Source organism: Ruditapes philippinarum, unplaced genomic scaffold (assembly GCF_026571515.1).
Source record: "Ruditapes philippinarum isolate M1 unplaced genomic scaffold, ASM2657151v2 ctg11528_1_1_1_1, whole genome shotgun sequence".
In the NCBI taxonomy this organism is placed as follows: domain Eukaryota; kingdom Metazoa; phylum Mollusca; class Bivalvia; order Venerida; family Veneridae; genus Ruditapes; species Ruditapes philippinarum.
Genome location: NW_026861353.1, coordinates 12,098 through 29,798, shown reverse-complemented (window position 1 = coordinate 29,798; position 17,701 = coordinate 12,098). Strand labels below are relative to the sequence as shown.

At 33.1% G+C, this 17,701-nt stretch overlaps 2 protein-coding genes across 2 annotated transcripts; one reads left to right on the top strand and one right to left on the bottom strand.

The window, feature by feature from the left end:
• Positions 1-1,076: 1,076 nt before the first annotated feature.
• Positions 1,077-4,328, bottom strand: LOC132715343 (zinc finger protein 862-like). The gene is made up of 5 exons (XM_060698333.1): positions 3,112-4,328; positions 2,479-2,705; positions 2,066-2,274; positions 1,461-1,584; positions 1,077-1,168 (listed from the first exon to the last, which is right to left on the bottom strand). Exons 1-5 carry the CDS (start codon positions 4,285-4,287, stop codon positions 1,078-1,080), a joined length of 1,827 nt encoding a protein of 608 aa, XP_060554316.1. The 5' UTR covers positions 4,288-4,328; the 3' UTR covers position 1,077.
• Positions 4,329-9,057: 4,729 nt separating this feature from the next.
• LOC132715342 (mothers against decapentaplegic homolog 1-like) lies at positions 9,058-14,878 on the top strand (the record flags this gene model as incomplete). Its single annotated transcript, XM_060698332.1, is given in 5 exon segments — positions 9,058-9,480; positions 10,034-10,219; positions 11,588-11,740; positions 13,199-13,420; positions 13,901-14,878. Coding segments are annotated over 5 exon segments (1,377 nt in total). The 3' UTR covers positions 14,302-14,878.
• Between the last annotated feature and the right edge of the window lie 2,823 nt (positions 14,879-17,701).

Sequence of the window (17,701 nt, the reverse complement as noted above, 5' to 3'; positions counted from 1 at the left end):
ATGTATTTACTTATTTACTTCCTAGTGCAGTACATTGTAGTTTTATTAAAGCTATGTTTGAGTTTTAACTTAATAATTACAATTTAGCGTGTTCTACTGAGAATCATAAAATAACATATTACTGTATAGTCTCCAAATGATCCTTTATCTGCTTCTTTCATCATGGACAGACCATAGTTTTACCATAATTGCCATCTCATTCATAGCCACAGTGCAGGGATAAAAACTAACCATTTAAGCTTGGTGGCCACCTGGACCACTGACTGGAAAATTTTGGTGGCCCAGTAAATATTTTAGTGGACCTACAATTTATCGAGTTAATATAACAAGTCATATTCTGAATCTATGAAAATTATTAATTTAATTAAAAACTTTGTAAATAAAATCATATCACTGAAACAGAGTTCTTTATTTGTGTATTGTTTACTTATGATGTGTTAAATATCTATCTGTATCAGTCTCTAGTATTAAAGTCCAACAATTTTGAAAACACAATATCCTCCTCCAAGTCTGAGTCAATATCAGAATAGTCACTGGCCTCATCAGATGAGGAATAGTACTTATTTGAGTGTTCCTCTGATGTTATTGAAGAAAATCTATACTGTTTGCTCACAAGTTCATTGTCAAATGTTTGTGTGCTGGCTTCAACAGAAGGAATTTGATCTGTTTGAACCTCTACAGAAACACTGGATTGTTGGGATTCCTCATAAACAATAGAGGTACTGCTTTTGTCTAATTCAGGACCAGTTTCCAAGTCTTTTGAAACAGGAATTGGCTTAGACATTACAATGCTCTCAGTCTCTTGTGGAACAACAACATCTGGTGTTTGAGTAAACACAGTTGGTTTTCTTTTACTTGCTGACATGTCTTTAAAGTTCACTCTTTTAGTGCGGTTTCCCTCACTGTTCCATAGATAAACAGCCTCACTAGGATTAAAATCTCCAATTTTAGGAGCATGTAACTTGGTAATTAATAGGTCATTTAAACTACCCTGACTCAATGTTGATCGGATTTTTGTTTTTAGAACTTTCATCAATGAAAATCCCCTTTCAGCTTCAGCACTACTTGGGCTCATAGTTAAAAATAAGATCCATTACATTCTAATATATTCCGATACTGGTGTCCATATATTTCATTTACTTGTGTCCATGATTCAAACTTGGCTGTGCTAAAATAGAAATACCAAAAAAGAAAATCTTAGTTTTTGTATTATATTAATCTCATTTTATTTATTTGCTTTTTTATCAAGTTTCAACATCACATGTAAGAGCTAAGTTAGAATTAATTTAGCTGAATAACTATCCTCAGATTGTTCATTGAAACAGGCAGTTTATGAAGTAATTTAAACTTAAATTGTAACATTTATTTGTCTGAAGTTAGCTGTATTACTAATATTTTTTATCAACAGAGTGATATGAATGATAAGAAAATTCAGTTTGAATATAAAAGCTTTAACTTACTTTTCACAAATAGCCTTCTTCAACATGATCCACTCCATCTCAATCTCATCACAGTTCAACCCAGCTTTTTCAAATAAAGTACGAAAATGACTGATTAAAGTTAGCAAGTCTTCTGTTCCAAAATCTGAAAGCAGAATAACAATTATTTGAACACAAATTATCACACTATCAGTATATAAATATAGTGTGAATGTACTTTATTTTCCCTATCTTACTATTTCATTTCTCTTTCTAAGAATTTTCATTTTTTGTCAATTTGATTTATAAATAATGACACTCCTATATATCATAATATAAATTTGCTATTATAGTAACACTTACACAAAATTGCACTTGTCCAAGCTTTAGTCTTTTGTAATTAAATAATATAATTTTATTATTTATTTGAATCTTCCTTAAATACTGACATGTATGTAAAGTTGAAGAAAATAAATAATTCACAGTCACAAACTTAAAGAAAATAAAAAGGGAATCAGTAAGATCACTAACAGCGCAAAATTAAATACAATAAAAGTAAAATAAAAATAACAATAATAATCAACAATCACACAAATAATAATAAATAAAGTAAACAACAATCAGTGCTCATTTAAACTCAGTATAACCTTGAAGCATTTCCCAAGACTTGGGCCATGATAAAATATCTGCTATTCTTGTAGCCTTAATCACACCTAATGATGAAAATTCAGAGAATCTTCGCAAAAGTGCTGCTTCTATCTGATCTATGATCTTGTTCCTTGCTGAATTAAATTCTCTTTCATCTCCTTTTAATTCTAATTTGCTGTTAATAATCTTTCTTAGACTGGGTCCATCACTGGTATAAAACAGTTATATATGCAATTTAAAGCACATTTAACAATACAATGTTTCAGATTTATAACAGTTAATAAGATAATGATGGCTAGATTTCGACTTAGCAATTTTAGAATATTTGGTAAATTGATTGAGATTTAAGAGGGGCATATGATTAAATTAAACAGATTACTGTAAAACTATTTTCCTATAATTTATAAATTACCTAGTTTTGTATCCTCTAAGAACTTCCAACATTGATTCTATAGTCGAGTGTTGTTGGGAGATCAAGCACTGGTTGTTTTGGACACCTAGTGACAATCTTTTTAAGACACTTAGAACATCTATCAAAAAATAGATGAAATATACAATGCTCTTCGTCTGAAGAAGTTTCAAAAAAGCATAGGCTTTGGCCCGTGAATCTGTTGACACACGTTCAGATGGTTCTGTTAACTGAAAGATATAAGAAAAATTAAGATCATTACATTAGATTAGGTCTTGTAAAGTGAATTGATCTATAATTAAAGATATGTTAAACAATAAATGCATATAGTTATGCCAATAACAAGTAAAATACAATTAAAAATTACAAAATAGAAGAATAAAACTTGAATTTTATTGGTTAGTATGAGAAAAATATTCTGATATGTTACTTATATACAATAAAACAAAAAATAGTTTTCTGATAAAATATTAATTTTATTATTGTTCATCTTATCTTGTACGTTATATCTCGAAGAACTTTTAACTTTTTTGCTAAACTATTTTATATGGTTTAACCGTTATTCAAACTTTGTAGTTCTATAACTTTTAAAAAATTCTAGTTGTTGAAATAATTAATTTATTGAAGTGACTGTACCTGTCCAAGATGGCTAATTATATATTTATAGGATACTGTGATATTTTGTAAAGCCAATGCAGTATGCCCAATCCACCTTGTACCTCCAACCCTGCTTGGTAGCAATAAGCCCTTGTCATCATCTGTTTTCAGCGCACATTCACTCCTTTTCAACATTGCTCTATTTAGGCTACTATTATGATAAAAATAATAAAGTCCCATTGCAAGGACACTAATAGTTTTTTCATATAATTTCACTGATTTGGCAGCATCTTTTAGGGATAATTCTAGGCGGTGAGCCATACAGTGGATCGTAATCATATCAGGCTGTTGTCTTCTTAAAATAGCTCCAACTCCACCTTTACATCCAACCATTACACTGGCACCATCACATGATATGGCAACAGTTTTCAGAAGAAATTTATTCCAGTCATAAGAAAGATTAGTTTGAACAACATTTTGTAGGCCATTTACAATATTCTCAGCAGATGCTTTGTCACAGCTATCAACACCTATAAAATCAGTAGATATGATGCCTTCTCTACAATATCTGACAAACCACATTTCTTGCTCTTTAACAGAGGCATCTGTGCTCCCATCTCCAATAATACAGAGAAATTTTGATGTACTTATGCGTGATGACACTTTTGTAATTTCATTTTTAGCAATATAGTTTATGAAAGTTTTAGCTGCTGCTGCATTTCTGTAAGTTTCACCGACATTAACATTTTTTACAGAGTCAAGCTCACACATCCACATAAAGTCAGTAAACGGACGGTTATGTATAGCAAGGGCGTGCGCTGTCCTAAATAAAATGGCCATTTTCTTGAAATTTTCATCATTTAGCTTTTGCACTATTTTCCCAGCTTCCGACATACTTGCAGGCACACATTTTGCATGATAACAAGCCTGACACTTAAGATGGGATTTGGACTGTTCATGTAATTTGATTGTTTCAATTTTATAACTTTTACAACCTTGAACGAACAAAGATTGTCGTTTGCTTTCATATTCGTTACAATAGCTGCATTTCATTCCGTTCTCGGTATTTTCAAGCCACGGTCTTTCCTTTTTCCAGTCCAGTAGGAACGATCTTGAACGTTTATTTTTCTCATATTCATTGAAGTACTTTTTTTTGTCATCGGCCGATAGCCTTTTCTTTTTCGGTTCGCTAACACCGTCAAGAAACCGCCACATTTTTCCACGGACAATGTGATTTTTTTACGCTATGGACGCAGCCATATCGATGGCATAGTGCTATAAGGGGATAAGTGTTACTTAACGCCTTCTTGCATGATAACATATTTGAATACTACAGACTTGGGCGCATGTGCCTATCTAGTTCCCGTCATTGTACATACGTCACATAAACCACAATGAGGCTTTGAAAAAAGGTGATAAGTAAAAATAGAAAAATATTAAAAGGCAAAATGGTGATATCTACCACATATCACCTTTTAATCAATTAGGGTATTCAGCATTGTGTTCTATGCTAAAAGGGGATAAGTGGTAGATACGTCTTTGTATAATTGAAAATTTTGTTAAATCTCTACAAAGCTAACCGTTTAAAATATCATAACAAGCATTTTTAAATCATTTAAAGTATTTATCATTTTCATTTCTTGTTCCAGAATAACATGGAAAGCAATAATTATAATGTTTATGTTTGGTAAACTCTAGAAAATAACGTAGCTAAGATAAAATTATTTGGATTCTAGATTATTACATGTTAATTTCAAGGCGCATTATTTTTGAAAAGAAGAAACAGGTTACATGGATGACTTTTGGTGCAGCATCTACTTTTGCAGATAAACAATTTATATAGCAGGTATTTTGTCACATTATATTCGTATTATAGTGAAGATTTTGATGTATATATTTGTCTAAAATTGATTTCATTGAAAGTGTTATAGTACTCGGATAAATTATATTGGATAACACATTAGAGGTAAAGTCACCGATAACCTGTGGGTAAAGTAACATATTGGGTTTCCTAAAGCCGTGACATTTGTATCATTTGTATTGAGAATATTCTGTCACTTTAAAAGATTAAAACTTTTAATCTATTTCCAGTTTTATTTGATATAAAAGAAAATGATAACATTCTTTCAAAGTTGTTCAAATTGATATCTAACTTATTTCTCTTTTTTAGAAATGGACCTACCAGAAGCAAGATATGCAAGGTCACGTCTTTTACAACTAGAGCAAAAGAAGTTGCAGGTGAATGAAATGTATGAGAAGGCCCTCGACCGCTTTATTCAATGTCATCAAAACAATGTCAGAGAATCTTTACTTAAACTGATCGCAAACCATATTTTTCATCTTGAGAGTATACTCGCAGTTGTTTGTGAACAAGAATATGAACAAAAGCTGATTTTAAAAAGATATACCAGTAGTTCATGTTAAACAGAAAATGGAGATACATTTTGAAAATTCAGATTCAGACGATGATGTTCCTATCAATGAACTTATTAGAAGAGAAGCGAGTAATGCAAAAAATGAGAGCAATTTTTCTGATAAAACAATCGAACCGACTTTACCACTTGAAGATATTAACTTAGATGAATGCCTTATACAGGTTTATGTTACAAATGATAATGAAGAAGATAGTGTTTCAGATTTTTTCATTGCCGATGAAAATGGTAATATTTTATGCAACAATTCCTCTCTTAAAGATGAACTAGACAATGATTTGTATGCACCAGTTGATGGGCTACCATTCAATCCTATTGATATAAGTTTAAATGATTCAATAGGAAGTGAAGTTGAAATAAGTCTGGATAATAATATTTTATCTAGTATTGAATTACCAGAAACAGAAAGTCAAGGTTCCGAAAATAATGATTCTGGATCTGAATATGTGCCAAGTACATGTACTGATGATTCTGAATATGAAAATTCACCCAAAGAAAATAATCAAATTAAAAATTATGCACATACAAACCTTGAGGAACCATGTGTACATTCATATGCCAAAACTCCTGAATATGAAAAGAGCAACTCTAGGAAACGCACCAGAGAACCTGATAAATGGCAGCGTGAAATTACAAAAAGAAGGCGGCAGCATGGACAATGTTATCAAAATGAGAAAGGGGTTACAGTTCCGATGAAGGCATCAAAGGCAATCAGTTGTAAATGCAAATACAGATGCACAAGTAAAATAAAAAAAGAAAGAAGGGAGGAAATATTCAACCATTACTGGAACTTGTCATATGAGACTCAACGAAACTTTATATCACATCATATAAAAGTTATAAGTAAAAAACGGCGAACAACAACTAATGATGAATCTAGAAGGAAATTAACTTATGAATATTTTCTTCCGCTCAATGATGATAGTGATGATTTGATTCAAATTTGTAAAAGTAGCTTCGTGAATATTTTAGATGTTGGACCAAAGGTGATCGAGTACACGATGAATAGAGACAAGATATATGACACTACAGATAGAAGGGGTCGGCATAAAAAGATTGAAGTTTCCAAAGCAGCCAGAGATGGAATACGGAAACACATAGACAAATTTCAGAGAGTAGATTCACATTACTGCCGAAGGGATACCGAGAGGCAATATCTTGAAAAGGGCTTGTCAGTAAATAAAATGTATAGAATGTATGTGGAAGAGTGTGAGAAAAGCAACACAATTCCTGAGAAGCTCTGGCTGTATAACTCTATATTCAATAAGGAATTCAATCTTGGTTTTCATCACCCCAAAAAAGACTTATGCACCTTTTGTGAAGTGTATAAAAGTCATGATGATGCCAAAAAGAAAGAAAGAGAGAGTGAATACCTTGAACATCAACAAAGAAAAGAGCAAATTCGACAACAGAAACAGAATGACAAAGAAAAGGCCTTGGAAGATACAAATACACGTGTAAAAAATAAATTTTGATCTTCAAAAAGTTTTGATTTCACCCAAAACAGAAATAGGTGAAGTTTACTACAGCCGGAAGTTAGCTACATATAATTTTACTGTATTTGACATAGTCTCAAAGCATGCATCATGTTACATGTGGTATGAATCAGTTGCTAAGCGAGGAAGCAATGATATCTCTTCATGTATATACAAATTCAATGAAAGTCTTGGAGCTGTTGATCATTTGATATACTACTCCGACAGCTGTTCTGGACAGAACAGAAATCTTCCTTTCTCCAGTATGTGTTTATTTTGTGTACAGAATATGCCTATTAACACAATCACTCACAATTTTTTTGAACGTGGACATTCGCAAATGGAGGGAGACTCTGTACATGCCACTATCGAAAAAGCTACGAAAAAGCATGATATGTTTGGTCCTACGGATTGGATGTCAGCTGTGTCGAATAGCAAAGCCAGTGAGCCAAGATATAAAGTAATTGAAGTGGCTACATCTGATATAAAAGATTTTAAGGATTTGGCAGATCATACTGTGGCTAATAGAAGCAAGGCAGCAGATGGTTCAACACTTCAGTGGACAAAGGTACACCTATTTGAATACCGTAAATCTGAGCCAAACAGAATTTACTACAAGTATGAAGTTAATACTGAATTCAAATTCATTGAAATTGCACGGCCTAATTTGAGATGAAAAATGAGAACAATTGAGGGCTATGCATTAAAGAATGCATATGATAGTCAGATATGTATATCGAAAAAAAAATATGACGATTTGTTGAGTTTGTGCCAAAGGCAAATAATACCGCCAAGATACCATTCATTTTATGGTAGTCTACCCCACAGAGAAGACCATGAATCAGATGAATGTTGAACTATAACTCAGTATAAAAATTTGATTTTTTTTTTCAAAATGATTTAATTGTAAGGAAACGGTCCATTTGGCATTGTAATAATGAACACAGTATGAACTACGAAATCATGCAAACATAATGAAATACTTTCATTTATCAGCATAAACACTTATATAAATACACTTCTAAGTTGTTTTTAATACATCATGAATAACATTATTATGAATATGAACTATAACATGAATTGTGTTTCAAACTTGAGATTGTGGACAATTAATTGATTACAATTTGTTATCCTGTTTCGTTTTAATTGTTCTTGTTCATGAAGGTAATGAATTACTTGTTTTAATGTTAATACATGATGCTAATATAAGCACATGTCACAAATTTATGTTAAAGGTTTTGAAATGAAATAAATTTGATTTTAAAACTTGGCGTCATTGTGCATTATTTTTCCTTCAGCTATGCCAAAATAGGATTTAGAAAATACCTTTGAACTAGTTTGTTATCATTTTGGACTCAATCACTTTTTCAATAATTTTAAGTGGAGAAGTTGAAAGTTGCATGTCGGCATATACATGTATGTTAGAAAACAACCGAAATATTGTTAAACACTGAGACTTATAAAATTCTTTGATCATTTGATTTCAAAAGTAATAGAAAGTCAGGTGGTAAGTGGCAGTTGTCACTGTATGTTGACTTATGATATGGTTACATTTTTTATTCTAAAAGGAGTGAAGTGGCAGATAACGCCTTTTACCGAAATGCAACTTGTCATTTCAGCAAATGTTATAAGGTGTTAAGTAATTATTAAATGATTTTTGAACTAACCAACGACCACACAATAGGTAAAAATGATTATAATGCTTCTAATATTACTCGTTTACAAGCATGCAAAATCATTTTTAAAAATGATTACAAACAAAAGCAGCAGACAGTTTTTCTTGATTATCTCAAAACTGTCATTTTTCACTTATCCCCTTATAGCACTATGCCATCGATATTGTGACGTTATTGATAGGGATAAAATCCGTTGCGCGCCGTTTAATTTTCGTTTATTATGCGGATAATTTAATCTACGGCCCATTTTTTTGTAGTCGCCGACTGGACGACTATTTTGAAATTTTTGGTGGCCCAATTACAAATTTAGTCGCCATGGGCGACTGGGCGACCGCTAATTTTCAGCCCTGCCACATATTACCAGAACTCGATTTACTAAAATGTTGTTATATATTTTTTCAGATAGAGGGATGTCCTCCACTATATCAAGTTTAAACAGCCTGTTCTCCTTCACAAGTCCTGCTGTTAAACGTCTTCTAGGATGGAAACAGGGTGACGAGGAGGAAAAATGGGCAGAGAAGGCTGTTGACTCACTTGTGAAAAAACTTAAAAAGAAGAAAGGGGCTTTAGAAGATCTCGAGAAAGCTTTAAGCTGTCCGGGACAGCAAAGCAAATGTGTAACAATTCCTAGGTCTCTGGATGGTAGGTTGCAGGTATCTCATAGGAAAGGTTTGCCTCATGTAATCTACTGTCGTGTGTGGCGTTGGCCAGATTTACAAAGTCACCATGAGCTTAAAGCCCTTGATTGTTGCGAGTTTCCATTTAATGCAAAACACAAAGAAGTGTGTATAAATCCGTACCACTACAAAAGAGTTGAAAGTCCAGGTAAGATATTCTTTACTTACATATTTGAGTATGATGTTTGAAATGCTATAATAAATTAAATAGAATATATCCCATTTTTCAATATTTTTTCATTATTGTACAAGACCTATCAATACTTATAAATAATTTCATTAATGTGGTTTATTCTTTCATGAAGTGAATAACAACTTAAAGCACTTAGCTTTCACTAGAAATATACTGTTTCTGCTGCAGATAATGTAGTAGCAGGATTTTGTATGCTTTTAAATATAAAGATTTTCTAATTAGGTTATATGGCCAGGTTTAACAGTTTTAAGAATGTATAGCCTAAGCCATTATGCAAAGGTTATATAGCAGACAACTGTTATGAATACAAGACATATGCCCTGTCAAAAGTATTTCTAACAAATAAATAACATTTCTTTCTTTGATTTAAATGAAAGTAATTCTAGAATTTGCAGCAGCCATAAATATAGTTTATCTAATGAAAATAAATGCAATATCAACACAGCTTTTTTATATTTGTGTATGTTACTTGAACAAAAAATAAGTAAAATACTTTGTATTATTTCAGTACTGCCCCCAGTTCTAGTCCCACGATACAGCGAGTTTCCAGCAGGTCACAACCCATCGATGCCCCCATTTCAAGCAGTACCAGAACCATCAATGCCACACAATGTCACATACCCAAACAACTTCCATACTGGCCCAACATCCCCAGCCAGTTCTGGACCTGGCAGCCCATATGGAGGTGTACCGGGTAAGTTAATTATATCCCAGATTACTATTTACAATGTAGGTAAATGACTGTTGAAAGTAACTTTGCATGAATTAAATGTTACTCAGAAGTGTCTTTTATGATGAATATATAGAAAAATATCAAATTTAAATTGACTTTGATAAGTCATTTTTAAAAACATCAGATGTTTTACATTTACAAATGTTAATAGTTCATATTTAATCTTTTAGTTACGTTTATCATTGATTGAAAATTTTGTATCGATATATCAAGCTAAATATCAACAATATATCAATTTCAATAGCCTGTAAGCTGTACAGTGGAAACTATTCAAATATGTGTAATAAATTTTCCTTACAAACACAACGTACTGAAAGAAAGAACCCTTTTCTGGTTTGTATTTTACAGACCTATGAAAATTTAATCCTGTGTTCAGACTAGGGAAGAAAATTGGCTTTTTCCCTTTACACAGAAATACAGAGATGTTTCAGTAAACATGAAGAAATGGTTTTTAAATTGTTTAGATATTCTAAATTGTGAATCAATATTGTATCGATTTGTTGAATATTGATGATGTATCGATATTGCGATATTCAATGACAGCCCTACTTTTAGTATTTAATTAGCATGTTTGGATTTTCTAATTAGGGAATATGATGGTCTAAAAAGTTGGTCTGAAGTGCTAGTAAAAATACCCTTGAAATAGAAAGGGTGAGTAGAAACAGTTCCTCTGTTGCCAGACGGTTAAATTTGCTGGTTTAGAACTACTTGCTACTCACTGCTGTTGGTCAAAATCCAGGGGTTGGGTCTTCGCATTCTGTCATATCAGGCGGCTGTTGAACTAGCATAAAGAAGGATAAAGAGTTAATCCTGAAAAATCACCACCCTGAGTTTATCACCATATGATCTGTACAATGTCGAGATAAAAATCCAACCAAAGCAAAGAAGAGGGGATGTCTCTCTCAATAAAGAGACCAGAATGAGTCAAAATATAATGCAATATTGAGTGCATTATTGCCCAGTTCAAAAAAATGATCGAAATGGAATAATGTAAAAAAACATGATTTTGTTCTTGAAATCCCAATGGGCCTTTTCATGACATCCGCTTTAAGTATGATTGAAAAGAATAATATGAAAAGACATGTTTGTATTATGTGTATCGCCTGAACAAAAAGTTATATGAATTATTGATGAGAGATCCCTGTTTTAAATGAATCCTCTTACATATGTTGATGAGACTTTTGAACAACTTACCACATAATTCAGGATAAAGAAATTTAATCCTTTGGTAAAAGCATATTTAAATGAGCATTGAATGGTTTTGTTTATTTCAGTTGATAGAAAGTTAATTGAATATTTAAAATAATGTGTTTTTGTTTGATTTTGCAGCAGATACACCGCCTCCGGCTTACCAAGTTCACGATGACAACAGCCCACCAAGCAGCCAGAGCCGGGGTCAACAGCCCATGGATACAAGCATGCCCCCTCCACCAGTTCCCCCACCTACAGTCAATATACCAATGAGTGATAAATATCCAGCTCGTAAGTTCATTCACTTAAGCTACAGAAACAATTTGGGGCATTTCTTACAGTTTTCTGTAATTATCGATGCTTGTGTGCTAGTCAGAATGGCAGCAACCTCTGGAAAAGAGGCATATTGAACAAAATTAAAACAGAAACTCAGGGAACACTTGGAATATTTTATCCTTTTTTTTTTATAAGCTTTCTTTCAACAGAGCATCTCAGTTTAAAAAAAAAAGTTAGCAATAGAGTTATTGTTCATAGCATTTATCCAACAAGTTTGTTAAATGTATAATGACTCGTCATTTCTGGCCTCAAGCAGGAATTAAAGCTCCTATATTTGCGGTCTCATGTTTTACTAGTGTACCTATGCCATCATAATTCCTAGAAAAGTTTATATTTGCATACATTCGGTCCTAGTCTGCACGAATCTTGCTGAAATTTTCAGATTTCATTTTTATTCAAGACTTTTATTGTAGATTTACTACTCTTTTAAGTTTTTCCTTTTTCACCATATGTGGTGTTTGTATGTTACAAACATATTTAAATGTTTGCCTTAACAGTTATCAAATTAGCTTGAATGCTTTCCACTTCAATAAAGTGCATTTAGTTAATACAAATTGAAAGATTTCATGACAGAATTATTCTCCTATGCAAATTTGATGTTTCTCAATTTTCGGAGTGATAAATGAAAGGCGAATTGCATTACAATGAAATTGGTAGACAATAATCCATGATCGTTGTAGCGATGAATGCTTGAATGTTTTATCTTAGCTGTAAATGTTAAAAGCATTACGATACATTTACCAATAAAACTAAAAGGGAACATCTCTTGAGACTGCCTTATTTCAAATGTAAATTAACTTCACATTACTCAGAAATGGGAAAAAAATGCTAATATTTGTCAATATGTGGTTTTAGAATAAATGATGAGATTTGACATTTCCTGCTGTCAAAGCAGCACCAGTAGCAGATGGATTCAAACAAATCTTGTTTTAATTTCAACTTTCTGTTAGTTTGTTTATGCGGGGTTGTTTTTGTGCAACAAGTGGCAGTTACGATAGAGTGAAGGGAATGCATATTCAAATGAAATTGATTTTTCTTCAGGACCCACACCACTCACATGTTTCCAAGCACTATGTACTATGATTAAAATGTTGTAGTTTTCATTATCATGTCAGTTTCAACCACACAACATATACATGTAATATGCAATTGTAGGTCCGAAATTAAATAGCCAATATTATAAAGGCATATTCAAACTGCTTGGCCTTGTTCTATAATGAAGGCATAGGCAATACAAATTATTCTTTAATCAAGGAAAAGGCAGTACAAAAAGGTTTTATGATTAGGGAGGCATAGGCATTGCATTATGTTAATTTTCAGAGAAATTAAGATCAAACACAATGTCATTATTATTACTAACAGTTTTTAAATGTATAAACTATGTAATCTTTAAAATCTAACTGTTTTTCATAGATATGCAACCAGTGACCTATCAAGAGCCACAATACTGGTGTTCTATTGTATACTACGAATTAAACAACAGGGTAGGAGAGGCTTTCCATGCCTCACAAACGAGTATAGTTGTTGATGGTTTCACAGACCCCTCCAATAATGCAGACAGGTTCTGTCTTGGTCTATTGTCCAATGTAAACAGAAACTCTACTATAGAAAACACAAGAAGACATATAAGCAAAGGTATGAAATTATCTATTAAAATTTTAAAAACTTTTATAACATTTTCTTTGACAAGTTTAAACAAATTTTATATTACATGATAACAAATATAAGGCTTTTTAGTTATTTTATAACTAAACACTACATTGAAATTGATGAGAATAAACTTATTCTAAACACTGATATTTTAAATCTTGTTTTGTATGAAATGTATAGGCGAAAATGATTGCTCAACATGTTATATTACATATTTGTAATATAAAGGAATATTTCAATGTTATATAAAGTGGAAAACAAGCGACATAATATGATTACGTTTTACGAGTGAATGAGTGACATTCCAAACAGTAAGACTCCTTACTTATGGAACCGAACAAAAGATAAGAGGCTATTTAAATAGTATGCAAATTAATTAGAGTTGACTTTTGTGAAAAATAAATCTCAACACATTTTTACTCTAAAAGTGTTGCTATATTATAATAATTATTATTTATATTGTAGGTGTTCATCTATATTATGTTGGTGGTGAAGTGTTTGCCGAATGTCTCAGTGACAGCTCTATATTTGTACAGAGCAGGAACTGTAATTATCACCATGGTTTTCATCCCACCACAGTGTGTAAGATTCCACCAGGCTGCAGTCTGAAGATCTTTAATAATCAGGAATTCGCGGCACTTCTCAGTCAAAGCGTGAATCATGGATTTGAGGCTGTGTACGAACTTACAAAGATGTGCACTATTCGTATGAGTTTCGTTAAAGGCTGGGGAGCAGAATATCATCGCCAGGATGTAACCAGCACACCATGTTGGATAGAGATACATCTGAATGGTCCGTTACAGTGGTTAGATAAAGTTCTCACTCAGATGGGCTCACCCCATAATGCAATATCATCTGTATCATGATTCTTTCTATTCACATAAGTTAAACATTCAGATCAAACTATGACATACAATCAAAACCAGGATATAGCTGCTATATGTATGCTAAAAAAAAGAGAAATAATTCTGGATGTACAGATAAAATGTTTTTATCTTTTCTCCTTGAAAATGAGTATATGAACATTTTATATGTTGAACCTTTCATTCAAGAGTTATTTCAGAAATCTGAATGCAAAAAGATCTGTTTTAATTCATTTTCATCAGATATATATACAAGTGTCATTAATTTTAAGAGAAAATATGCCACCCAAAACAAAATATAGTGAAACAGGGTTTGGTTTTGATGTATACAAAGAGAATTCTTTGTGTATATTCAAACCAGTGTTTGGTCTATGACAAAGCTTTTTTTTTTAAAAATGTTGTAATGTTTACCTGTGAGGAATGGGTGCTTTATGTATTACGATTTCAATATTCATATTGTTAAAAAAAAATCCATGATATCATTGTCTACATTGTATGTCCTACATGGTTTTGTATGTGTATATGTCCATAGTCTGGAAAAAAAACTGTCATTTTATGCTTGCAGGGCCAAAACACCATTTTTGGGGAAGGGGCCTCAGCCTTTTTCTTGGGGAAAATATACATGACTTTGGCATACTTTGGGAAAAGGGGTATCAAATTTAACTCAAACTTTTAACAAGTTTTTCAAAATAGAAAAGCAAAAAGCACTGGGAAATACTAATAAGGCAGTAAAAGACCTTAATTCAACACCATCATTTAATTTTGTTCTAAATTCTATGGGAAATTTCAAAATACTGGGGAATTTTGAGGACAAAAATGGGGGAAAAAAGAGGCTAGTTTGGTTGGGGAAGCAGCCTATATTCGGCCTCTACAAAGAAGGGTTTTTTGGCCCTGGCTTGCATTAGGTTCCTGCAACATTCTAGCTGGGAAGATGGGTTGAATTTTTGTTCACAAATAATAAGCTTTAATTGTATTTAAAGAGGACATTTAGTAATTTTGAAACTAACGCATGAGTTGTCTCTTTAAATTAGACAGGTTTAATTCTTAATCTGCTGAAATTGCTGTACAGGATAAGCCTTGCTTTGAATTTGAAACAGTCCATTCAAAGTTTGAGGTTTTTGAATTTCAAAATACAAAAAGCGAGCTTACAACTGTATAGAGCTTGGTCTGACTGCATGGTAGTGCAAGTTGGTCTGGTTCTATACTGGTGGCAAAAGCTAAACACTTTCACTTCCAGCAGATAAATGGTTAAATATTCAAGTTAATAAAAGTTCATGAAATTGTATTTTTAGTATGATTTGCATATATGTAAAAGAAGTTTTGCTTAACTGAGCTTATATAATTTCAAAAGCTTGCTATTTCATTGAAATTACATCAATTTTTAGCCAGATTATTATTCATCTTAAGAAACTCACTTTACTCCAATAGAGTGAAGAAATCACTTTTTTTTAGCTCACCTGAGCTTGCTTAGGGTGAGCTTTTAGGATCGGTGAATGTCCGTCGTCCGTCCGTCCGTCGTACGTCCACAATTGCTTGTGAACACTCTAGCGGTCACATTTTTGAAACAAGCATCATCAAACTTGGTCAGGATGCTTATCTAGTTGAAAGCTCGGATGAGTTCGAACATGGCTCATCTCGGATGAAAAACTAGGTCACAAGAGCTAAAAATAGAAAAACCTTGTGAACACTCTAGAGGTCACATTTTTGACCCAATCATCATCAAACTTGGTCAAGATGCTTGTCTAGGTGATAGCTCGGATGAGTTCGAACATGGGTCATCTCGGATGAAAAAGTAGGTCACAGGAGCTATAAATAGAAAAACCTTGTGAACACTCTAGTGGTCACATTTTTTAACCAATCATCATCAAACTTGGTCAGAATGCTTGTCTAGTCAATTGCTTGGATGAGTTCGAACATGGGTCATCTCTGATGAAAAACTAGGTCACAGGAGCTAAAAAAGAAAACCTTGTGAACACTCTAGTGGTCACATTTTTGACCCAATCATCATCAAACTTTGTCAGGATGCTTGTTTAGATAATAGCTCGGATGAGTTCGAATATGGGTCATCTCGGAGAAAAACTAGGTCACCGGAGCTATAAATAGAAAAACCTTGTTAACACTCTAGCGGTCACATTTTTGCATCAATCATCATCAAACTTGGTCAGGATGCTTATCTAGTTGATAGCTTGGATGAGTTTGAACATGGGTCATCTCGGATGAAAAAGTATGTTACCGGAGCTAAAAATAGAAAAAACCTTGTTAACACTCTAGCCGTCACAATTTTGCATCCATTATCATCAAACTTGGTCAAGATGCTTGTCTAGGTGATAGCTCGGATGAGTTCGAACATGGGTCATCTCGGATGAAAAAGTAGGTAACCGGAGCTAAAAATAGAAAAACCTTGTTAACGCTCTAGCGGTCACATGTTTGCATCAGTCATCATCAAACTTGGTCAAGATGTTTGTCTAGGTGATAGCTCGGATGAGTTTGAACATGGGTCATCTCGGATGAAAAAGTAGGTCACCGGAGCTAATAATATAAAAACCTTGTTAAAACTCTAGCGGTCACATCTTTGCATCAATCATCATCAAACTTGATCAAGATGCTTGTCTAGGTGATAGCTCGGATGAGTTCGAACATGGGTCATCTCGGATGAAAAACTAGGTCACAGGAGCTAAAAATAGAAAAACCTTGTGAACACTCTAGTGGTCACAATTTTGACTCAATTGTCATCAAACTTGGTCAGGAAACTTGCCTAGGTCATTGCTAGGAATAAATCGAACATGGGACATCTCGGATGAAAAACTAGGTCACATGCAGGAGCTAAAAATAGAAAAATCTTGTTAACACTCTAGTGGCTACTGTTGTGATCCAAATATTCTGTTAATTGGTCTGAAAGTTTGTTTTGATGATTTCTAAGTCAAGATCGAACATGGGTCATCTTGGATAAAAAACTAGGTCACACCGCCCAAATATGGAAAAACCTTGTTAACACTCAATTATCATCAAACTTGGTCAGGATGCTTGTCTAGGTAATTGCTTGGATGAGTTCGAAATCGCATGTGAAACTAGGTCACCGGAGCTAAAAATAGAAAAATCTTGTTAACACTCTAGTTGCTACTGTTTTGATCCAAATATCCTGGAAATTGGTCTGAAAGTTTGTTTTGATGATTTCTAGGTCAATTTTGAATATGTGTTCATCTGGGGTAAAAAAAATAGGTTGCACTGCTCAAATATGGATAATCCTTGTTAACACTGTAGTGGTCACATTTTTGACTCACCTGTCATGAGACTTGGTCAGAATGCTTGTCTAGGTAATTGTTTGGATGAGTTTGATAAGTCAGGTGAGCGATCTAGGGCCATCATGGCCCTCTTGTTTAAAGTGCTATTGTTTTCTTTAAAA